This window comes from Condylura cristata, unplaced genomic scaffold (genome assembly GCF_000260355.1).
Source record: "Condylura cristata isolate star-nosed mole 26May11 unplaced genomic scaffold, ConCri1.0 scaffold00013, whole genome shotgun sequence".
In the NCBI taxonomy this organism is placed as follows: Eukaryota; Metazoa; Chordata; class Mammalia; order Eulipotyphla; family Talpidae; genus Condylura; species Condylura cristata.
This window is the reverse complement of record NW_004567114.1, coordinates 21,100,677-21,111,371: the sequence shown is the minus strand read 5'-3', so window position 1 is coordinate 21,111,371 and position 10,695 is coordinate 21,100,677. Positions and strand designations below refer to the sequence as shown.

At 51.7% G+C, this 10,695-nt stretch overlaps 1 protein-coding gene across 1 annotated transcript in view; it reads right to left on the bottom strand.

Annotated features, from left to right (window-relative positions):
* The window catches only part of LTBP2 (latent transforming growth factor beta binding protein 2), a 92,351-nt gene that overhangs the window by 37,732 nt on the left and 43,924 nt on the right, over positions 1–10,695 (bottom strand). Inside the window, 5 exon segments of the mRNA XM_012724390.1 lie at positions 5–47; positions 992–1,275; positions 2,030–2,236; positions 2,764–2,934; positions 6,048–6,238. Of these exon segments, the coding sequence (XP_012579844.1) occupies positions 5–47; positions 992–1,275; positions 2,030–2,236; positions 2,764–2,934; positions 6,048–6,238 (896 nt within the window).

Below are 10,695 nucleotides of genomic sequence, written 5' to 3'. Positions count from 1 at the left end.
CCACAGCAATCCTCTTGGGCTGTCAGCTCCAGCAGGGGGTCGGCACACTGGAAAAGAAGCCATGGACACATGTTGCTCTGTAACCCCTCTTCCCTCCTCTGCTCTGCAGACATGTCCAGGGAAGCCCGAGACAGCTCAGCCTCACATCTGGCCAGAGGATGCTCCCACCCAAGGGAGGAGAGGAGAGAATGAGCTGAAGTCACAGAAGGAAGCAGAGAAACCTGCCCTGCACTCTGCCCGACACCCCAACAGGACAAGATCTGCTCTGTGTGGGTCTGCAAACTGCCCCCTCCCACTCCCCTGCCCACACGCAGGGGTCACTAAGGATGGACTTTCTTTGGTCACACTCCAGGGTCACCCTCGGTGCTAGCCTTCTGCGGGCGGGGCTAGGCTGTAGGACACCACAAGCTGAGAGATCAGGAGGATCTGGGGGTTCAGCCCCTCTCCCTTGGCAGCCTCCCTGCCTCTTTCCCTACCCTCAGGAGGGGTATCTGGAAGTACCAAGAGCAAACTCAAGAGAAACAAGCCTGGGCTTGGCTTAGCCCCTACTCTTACTCAGGTGCCTGGACTCAGAACTCTCACTGCTTTCCCCCCAGGCTGTGGGTGCCTTCTGTGGGGGGTCTCTCATCTTTTGCCCCCAATGCTTTGGGGTTTTAACTGCATTGCGCGATCCCAGTCTCACCTGAATACCACACACCTTGCCAGGTAACAGAACACCTGTCCGTGCCCTGGGGACACCTAGACTCAGCTCCAGGAGGCCCCAGGATTTAATGGGACCTAAGGACACTGGTTTCCTCCTGGAAGGGAAATTTCTCACACCTTCTCACGTGTGCCTGGTGCTGACAGGGACCCAGGGAGCCTCAGCAGGCAGCCCCGTGCTCAGGCAATTTCATGTCCTGAGTCTTCCCATCTGCAAACACGTTCCTTAGAAGGAGAAGGGGCAGAGCAGGGCTGGACGCCTCCAGGGCTGAGGCAGGCACGGTGTTCTCACCTGTCCATTCACAGCACTCAGGTAACACCTGCCCAGCAGGCCCCGAGGCCTGGGCGCCACCGGGGGTGGAGGTCGAGGGGCCTCTCCGGCCTGAGCGGGGATGATGTTGCTGTCCCAGTGGCTGTGGCCTCGGCTGGCGGGGAGCCGGCGTGAGGGTCTGGTCTCCACGCTGTTCTCCTCTGGGGCCTCGGCCTCACCCCGCACCCTGGCCACCTGGTGCACCTGCACGGAGGCTTCGGGCGGGTGGTTGATGTGCACCTTCACCAAGGAGGGGTTCACAGAGGCTGGGCATGGAGGCTGGGATCAGAGCAGGATACAGAGCTCCCCCGCCCACATCCCCCCCCAATGCCCTGCCTGAGTGTCTCCTTTAAACTCTTTCCATTTCTTCACTCTCCACTCAAACTGACCCAGAGCAGTTTCCCAGTGAGAACAGGACACGGCACCAACTTCTCCCTCCCCATCTGTCAGGGTCTGAATTATGAATACCTTGTCAGCTCCCCAACCTCTTCAGCATTCCTCCGCCCCTAGGCCCCGGACAGGCCCTCAGCCCGGTCAGTGACTGTCCCGGTCCCACCTGCAGGTGCTACTCCCTCTGCAGGGGAAACTCCTTCTCCTTAAGCCAAAGCTGCCCCTTATCTGAGGCTTAACTGAAGTCCATCTCCTCCACACTACCTCCCCTCAGTTTCCTGGGGGGACTGTCTCCCCTGATCACTTCTAGAATTCCGTATACTTGTGGCACTCTCTATCTGGCAGCTAATGACGGCAGGCCGGGGACAGAAATATCACACGGGGTTACTCTTTTCCCCATCCACCCTTCCTTTATTATCCAGGACCATGGGCTCCTTGAAGGCAGGACTGTGAGGGCCACAGGGCGTGGATGAATTCAGACGGAAGGGCAGAGAAGTTTGGGAGCCCTGAGCCCTGACGGAGGAGGGAGGGATGAGTGTGAAGGAAGGACCTGGAATAGCTCCTGTGCCCTCCTGCCAGATGACTTCACCCACCTTGGGCTCACCCACCACCACCCCAGCCCACGCTCACCCAGCTGGTTGGAGAGAGGCAGTGTGAAGGTGGATTGCCTCAAGGGGGCTCCCACTGGGCCCCTGTGGAGGGAGCCCCTTCCCGAAGGTTCTGGGTCCAGCTTTGGCGCGGGCAAGTGGCAGAACTTCCCGGTGGAGTTGGCAGGGCACCAACACTCATCCCTGCCGATGCAGCGACCTCCGTTCAGGCAGGGGATCTGGCAGAAATCTACGGCATTGACCTCAAGGTCACTGGCGGTGGAGGAACATGGCAGCACCCACCACGTGGCCAGCAGGCGACCACCGAGGAGCAGGACGCGGGACTCCAAGTCCGCATGGCTTGGGGAGCAGTACCCACTGAAACTCAGGGACTTCCCTGAGGCCGGGGAGTAGACAAGGGTAATAACCAGTCTCCGCTTTTTTTCAAAAGCCCTTTTTCACTTTTCCTCGACCCCGAGCTAACCTGGGAGACCAGGGCGGTGGGGTTACTAACTCCTTCACTTCTCTGTGAAGGAGACTTGGACGCAGAGAGGTGATGTGACTTGTCCCGGGCCACACAGACAGGCACGACAGAGCCGGCCGAGGCCTCAGCGTTCTGTGTGATCGGGGACAACTCGCAGGGCCACAGGATGAGAGCAGTGACTTCCTTCTTGCAGAGGAGTGGGGCTCCTCTGGGCTCCAGACAGACAGGCCTGTCCCTCTGCACCCACCATCCCACCAGGACCAGCGGGAGCCATCTCCGGAGGGGGGACTCACAGATGCGGAAACCAGACTTGGGGTCGTGACCCTGGCCACCCTGGCTGTACAGGGTGGTGGTATCGCCACGCTCACAGCTGTTGGAACAGTGTCCGCGGGCACAGGTCTGCTTGCAGATGGTGGGAGTGAAGACAATCTTGATCTTCTTGATTTTCTCGGTGAGGTTCAGTCCTGCAGAGAGAGGGCTTGGGTCCAGGGGGCAGGGCTAAGAGGCACAGCTGTGACCTCTAGAGGCTGGTTAGAAAGGCTCATGGGCCCAGGGAGCATATCCATCCCAAGGAGATTTGCTAATCCCTGGTGGACGTGAGGGCCCTTTGTGGGGGCAGAGTAACACCTTGAGAACCCTGTAGTCCACTGTTAATTGAGAAAAACCAACATGCCAGACACATGCTCATGGCTTTACACACCTTAATTCTCATTCTTCCTGAGTGAGTGTCCTTTTAGGTTGTATTGTTAGGAATCGCCATTTTTATCGGTCAAATGATTGAATATTGGCAACAAGACATTCCTATTTCACAGATCAGGAAACCGAGCCCCAGAGAAGTTTAGGTTGCCCCAAATTACATGGCTAGCAAGTGTTATGGCTGGGCTTTGACCCCCAAAGGGCAGAGAACAGGACATAGCTCAGGCTTGCCAGAGTGGTGAGTTTTCCAGGGCAGGTAGAGGATGATAAAGCATGAAAGATTATTAGGTTTTCTGGGGCCATGGTTGCTAAAGGACTGGCTGCTTTATTTGGTTGTAATGGGGAAGCCATTGAAGATTTTCAGTAAGAAATCAAAGAGAAAATGTCTGTGTGTGTGTTGGGCCGGGGGTGGAGAGGGGTTGGGGGAGGGCGCAGAATCTAATGTTCTCCCAGCAGGGTGCAGGGAGGTTGGGTGAACAGCTGGGAGGGCACTATAGTGGTACAAACTGAAGCTTCGTCACCACATGGCCACGTGGCAGTGGAAATAAAACAAGCGGCGTTCACTCAGTATAGGGAGCCCAAGGGGGGAAGCCAGAAGTCAGAGTTGAGGAGGTGTGAGATGATAGAAAATAGCTGGACTGGTCTCTGCCCCCAATTCCTGGCACAGAGCTCCTGAAGTCCTTGTCATTTCCTAAGTGAAAGAAACACCAGGGGCATCTTTTGTTTTCATGAGGTAACTCGTGAGAGGCCAGAAGGACTAAGCCATAGGCAGAGTTTGGGACTTTCAGCACCACGTCCTGAGAGGAGCGGAGATGGAAATGGCAGTCATAATGAAGGTGCCCGAGTGAGGGAGTCCATAGAATCCCAGCAATACAGGGTTCAGAGAGCTTGAGGTAGGCAAGTACATCTACATACCTGGAGGCTGACGCACTGCAGCTCTGTGGGGCAGAAGCCCCTGCCCTTGGGCCCTCCCGGGCCAGCCCTGCGCACCTGTCCCTCAGGCTGTTCATCTGAGTCCTGAACCATGTCCCCAAGTAAGCTGGTAAATGTGTTTCTCCCAAGTCCTGAGAGCTGATCTAGCAAATTAATGGAACCCAAGGTGGGGGTCAAGGAAGACTGACTTGTAGCCAAATCTGACAGAAGTTGTGGATCCTTCTGGGGTCCCCTACTACTTGCTAACAGCTTCTGAAGTGGGGTAGGCCCAGTCCGATGGGATCTGGTGTTGTCTCCGAATAGAGGGCGTCAGCACTGGGTTGAACTGTAGGGCACCCAGCTGGTGTCTCAGAGAAAAGCCCCACATATTTGCTGACTAGAAGTGTTGGAGTGATATATTCTCTGTGAAGGTACAGGGCACTCATAGGAAAGAAAGATGCAGGAAGGAGCCAGCTGAGCTTTCCAGCCAGGAGGGAAGTATAAAAAGTGCATGTGGACCATGAGATCAGGAAGTCTGTCAAAGGGAGGAGAGAGGAAGCCAGAGGGGAAGGAGAAGAGTGTGTGTGTGTGTGTGTGTGTGAGAGAGAGAGAGAGAGAGAGAGAGAGAGAGAGAGAGAGAGTGAAAGACAGAGAGTGAGAGAGAGAGAGAGTGAAAGAGAGAGAGAGTAAAAGAGAGTGAGAGAGAGAAAGAGTGAAAGAGAGAGAGAGAGTGAGAGAGAGTCAGAAAGTAAGAGAGAGAGTGAGAGGGAGTGAAAGAGAGAGAGAGTGAGAGACAGAGAGAGTGAAAGAGAGAGAGGCAGACAGACAAACAGACAGGCAAACAGACAGATGGAGAGAGAGGGCTGTAAGCAAGTGTATACGCAGAAGAGAAGGTCTGAGTGATGGGGACAGATTGAAGGGGAAAGGGACAGACGAGTGTCCAGAGGAAACAAGAAAGAATGAGGCTTGTGCCCTCGACAAGAAGGGGACCGTCTCCTTTACATGGCTTGTTCTACAACAAGGGGTGGGCTGCTACAGATTGAGAGTCAGCCTCAGAAACATTACATTACACTCAGCAAAGGAGCCAGACACAAAAGGCCACATATTGTGGGATTCCATTACAAGAACTTTCTGGAATATGTAAATCTATAGGGACAGGATGCAGATTTATGGGGCAAGAGGCTGGGGGAAGGGAGCATCAGGGAGTGACGGCTTAAAGGGTGTGGGGCTCCTTTTTGGAGTGATGTGACTGTCCTGACTTAGAGGGTGATGGCAGTTTCACAACACTGTGACTGTACTAAAACCATTGATGTGCGCCTTTTAAAGTGGTTAATTTTAGAAAGAGGGCCTGCTCAGGTGATGGGACACAGGCTTAGGTGAGGAGGCAGTGGGCATGGTGGGCAGATGCAGGAGGGCAGGGCTCCCTGGAGCTGGCTGCATGTCCACATGCTCTCTGGTTGGGACTTGGGAAGCTGGGGGCAGCGTGGAGTAGCGGCTCTGAGGAATGACAGAAAGAGAATGTGTCCAGGCACACAGGGAAGTGACCAAGAACATGCCCAGTGGGCCCCCAGGGAGACTCCTGTCTCTGGGATACAGAGCCCACCGGTAGGTGCTGAGGAAACAACTGGCCTTGTTGGTTCAGGACTGGGGCTTGCAGGAAGGATAAGGTAGAAGGACCAGGCCACGGAGCTAAGGTTCATGGCAGGTTATAAAGGGAGTAAAGGCAGAATGGATGGCGGAGGGTGCGGAAATACAACAGGTAAGGTCAAGGGTCTCAAAGAGGTAAAGTCACCACCAGCTGGTTTGAGGCTGCCGGTATGTCACAGGTGCGTGGTAACTATTGATGTGCTCAGAGAGACAGGTGACAGCTCAGCCCTCCAGGAGAGAGGAGGCAGCAGTGAAGGTGAGGGAAGGAATTCCAGAGACTTATGTCCTGCTTTGCTGGGACCCCAAGATAGGACAGCCTTACCCCAGGGGGATGACGAGTAGTCCAGATATGCTGCCCGCTGGGCACCATCCCTCCGCTCCAGGCCCGGCCCCAAGGGCAGCGCATTGGAACTCAGCTGACCACTCGTCGCAGAGACTGGGTAAAGTCGGATGGTGGGGGACAGTCCCACATGCTGCTGGGAGGAGTGGCCCTGGCTGAGCCCACTCAGGGACCTGTGGAGACAACCGTGGCACAGGGACTAGACAACAAGTGGAAGAATAACCGGGGTTATTCTGGGAAGTCACTCAGCTCCTCAGGGCCTCAGAAGCAGACTGCAAAACCAGCGTGTTAGAGTAGTCCCTGCAGCTCTGACATTCTAAGAGTCTTTGCGATGCTTATGGCCAGTCCCTGCCCCCAAACTGAGCTCTGTGTCAGCCACTGCTGAATACAATCTTTCACCTGAGAAATATGTGCCCAACAAATATATTCACCCACCGATTCAGGGCAGGTTTTAAAATATCCCTCTCATTTATGTTTATTGTAAAAATAACAATATTCAAAGAGAAAGAAATGGATTCTGGCTAGGAATTCCCCAGTGAATGGTTTTGCACACTTTCTTTCCACTTTGGTGCAAATATATGTTCTTACACTATTGTCGTTCTCTATCGATACAATTTAAATTCTGCCTTTCACTTCACATGAGGCTATATATTCCATATAGTTAAGCTTTCTTTTCCATATAATCATACTGATCATCTTCACTGCTACAGGATAGCGCAGCTGAACAAATTCATTTATTCACACATTCTCCTGTTACATATTTAGGTTGTATGCAATTTTTAACTGGACATTCTTACTCATGTGACCTTTTTTCCTCTAAAAATATTCATTCCTTTAGTAGAGGGTGATTCGTTATAGTGTTCTAATTTACTCTGCATGTTTGGAAAATTCTTACAATAAACATTTTGAAAACGACTATTATTTTAGGATTAATTCCATTGACTGTATCAAAAGTTACAAACACTACAGAGCATGGTGTGGCTTTCTGAAAGTCTTGCATAAAATCTGCACACATACCACTCAGAGCTCTACCTTGCCAGCAGAGAATATTATTAATTTTTATACTTTGTTAGCTGAATAAGCACAAAACGGTTGCTTTCACTATTTTTTAATTACCTCCAGGTCTGTAATTTTCTTCCTAGATCCATTTACTGCTTGTGAAATCTTTCTGCTCATGTCCTTTGCTATCTTAACGATTGGAGGTGTCTGTCCAGGCATTTTGAACACAGTCTTCATGCATTTATTTCTGGGCTAGTCTACCAGCAGTCTCATAGATGCATACAGGGCCATGTCTGGATGGTAGCAGCTGTAGCACACTGTGGACACTGAGCTGAGAGAGTCATTACTTGCCAGGGTTATCCTACAGACAGATTGAAGCCCCAAGATTCCAACCAGGGCTGCCTGCCTCCTATGCTACCCAACAAACCAGCCTAAAGCCATGATGGAAACTCATCTCAGAAGCCTCAGCTGAGGGCTTTCCCAAGTGGGATAAGACCCTTTCTCCAGCCAGCCAGTTCTATAGGCCCTGGGTGTCCAGGCCATGAGAAGCTCCTCTTCTCTTTTTCTGGGGAAGATAAACCAGAAGATGTCAGAGCTTGGCTACCCCCATACCTCCCTGGGAACCTCAGTCCTTCCCCAGCCCTCTTGGCTCGGGGCTTGGCTCCGTGGGATTCAATGCTGCCCTTCCCTCACCCCAACAGTCCTCAATCATACTTCACCCTGCTTTGGAGTTTCAAGTGGGAGAGAGTTCAGTTAGCTACCTCAGAAACTCTGGGAGCTGCAATGGGCCAGAAGTGGGGGGGGGGGCCAAACCTCAAGTGCCCGCTCCTCATTCCAGGGAAAATTCAGTGCAACTAACAGCAGTAGAAGCACAGTCCTTCCACCGGCTTCTGAGAGGGAGGAGGGTGAGCTGATGTGTCGGGAGGAGCCCGCTCCTGATGGGACCAGGCCAGTGCCTCAGCTCAGCTTAGTGTCAGCCCCACAAACACCTTAGAGGGGTGGAGGGAACACTTGACACTCTTAAACTGGACCCTGACAAAAAGAGCTCTCACCCCAGGTGAAGATGGCCATTCAGAGGGCTCTTTCCTGGTTTGGCCCCACTGTTGTTACTCTTGTAGTCCTTGTTTCTCTAAGTAGGACTCTGCAAACACCAAGATCCTTGAGTTCAAATCAGTGGGTCATTTTGCAGAGAGGGAAAAACAAACAACCTCATGCATGTCCTAGCTGTAGGCAGAAGGTGGCTGTGCAGAGGAGCGGACAGGATTTGACCTGGTATAGCAGGCTCTGGCCCTCGCTAGCAGAATGATGCACCAATATCCTGACCAGCGTGCAGCAAGGTGGAGACAAGGTGAGGGGCTCCACACCCACCACCCCTTCCGGGAGCTCCTCTGTCATTATAACTGGGCTTCCAGATGATTGTGTTTGATACATGTTTTTTTTTTTTTTTAAGATTTTATTTATTTATGCATACAGAAGTGGTGTATAGGCCTGAGGCGTAGGGATGGTGAGAGGATTCACCAGAGACAGAGTGGGGAGCAGAACAGGCAGATCTACAAAGTACACTGCTGAGGGGAGCAGCAGGCGGGTCAGGAGAGGTCTGCCGCGCCATGTGGGTCACCTCTGGGGCAGGATCAAACTCGCACTGAAGCGGCCCCGGCTTGGCTTAGCTTTGCAGTGCAGCGCTCCAACCCGCTGCACCACCAGGGAGGGCCCTGATACATGATCTTATGAAAAAGAAAGTTTAAAAACATCACCACAAAGTGCTTCTCTAGAACAATCCCAACAGACAGCAAGTCATAGATTTATTGAGCACAGTCAGCTGCTTTAAATACATCATCTTATCCATGTCATTTTATTGAGTGAATAAAGTCAGTGAGGGACTAGTATAGATAGTATGATTCCATTTTAAGAAAAACTTCTCTCTCTTTACCCTACATTTACACAGGCTTAGGAAAGGTCTAGAAGGAAGTGTAAACAGTGAAACCCCACTGGAAGTGAATGTGCTTGTGTAACTGCTATTTTGAAATGTGTAAGTTTCTAATTTGGGGTGTTCTACAACAGTAAGCACGCATCATTTTAATCATTTTTAAAAAATGATTCCATCCAATAACCCCATTTTATAGCTTAGGGACCTGAGGCTCAGTAGATGTGTGCAAATCACTAGACTCAACACGGATTATGATGGCTGAGAGGTATAGGTGCTCGGCTATAAGCGAGCCCATGACATGTGGGCTGCAGTTTAAGGGGTGGGTAGGAGTTTCACTGTCCACAATGAGGACAAAGACATTCCAGTAAGAAAAATAAGAGAATGCCCGCAGGAGGGGAAGGCATCTAAGGGGGAAAAATGAACAGAACTGGATGAAGCGGGAGGGCAGAGCAGGGCAGGGGAAGGACTTCTGTGAGCCTCGCAGGCAGTGGCTCGCACTGTGTGATTTACATAATGTGTCATTTACGTGTCCATTCCATCCTCTGATCAAAAACCTCAGCTTGACCAAAGCCACCTTAAACCAAGTAAAAAGACACAGGCAAAATAGGAGGAATTTGTGCCACTCACATCCTATCACATCAGATGTGATATGGATCAATCGGCTCAATCTAAGGAACACCCAGAAATGGGAAGGACAAACCAAGAGCCCTCAAAGAAAAATCAGCAAAGGGCATGAACAAAGACTTCATACCAAAACTACACATTTCTGAAATACGTGAAACTATGCCCAACCTATCACATTCTAAGAGACACGCAAATGAAAACCATTTGGACGCAACTTTTTTTTTGATCTATAAGATTAGCAAAAATTCTGAAAGTTTAAAAATAGATGAATGTGGTGAGATTGTGCAGAAACAGACATATCAGATGTTCATGGTAGGATGTAAACTGACAGTGTCCTTATGGAGAGCAGTTTGGCAATGTCTCTCCACAGGCATTTGCCCTCGCACTCCACTTCCTGTGCTGCAGACTCACCTCCAGTTGCAGGCTGCTGACCCTGCTCAGGTCCCCTATGCAGCTGGTGAAGGCTGCCTCACACACCCACACCCGGCAGCCACACCCATGATTCTTCTGAATTATGCTCCTGGCCCATGGAACCACCTAACAGGCTCCTCTGGCCACCATGACCAGGAGCCCTCAGTCCTACCGGAACCAGAAATGCACAAGTCTAGCCCCTTGCCTCAAGGGAAGGCATCTCTTAAAGCCCCAGCTTCCTTTTTTTTTTAAAGATTTATTTATTTATGCATACAAAACTGGGGTACAGGCCAGAGGTGCAGGAGCGGCGAGAGGATTCACCAGAAACAGAGTGGGGAACAGAACAGGAAGATTGACGAATTACCCTACTGAGGGGAGCAGTGGGCGCGTCAGGAGAGGTCTGCACCATGCGGGTCACCTCCAGGGTGGGACTAAACTCATGCTGAAGTGGCTTTAACCTCTTAGTGCTGTGCTTTAACCCACTGCACCACCAGGGAGGGCCCCCAGCTTCCGTTTTCCTGGGGCCAGTATTTGCTGCTCTTTCCACCTTCCCATTCTGCTTCTCTCCTTCTCTAACATCCTTCAACAAATCTCTCTTTCTCTCTCTCTGTCTCTGTCTCACACACACACACACACACACACACACACACACACACACACACACACACA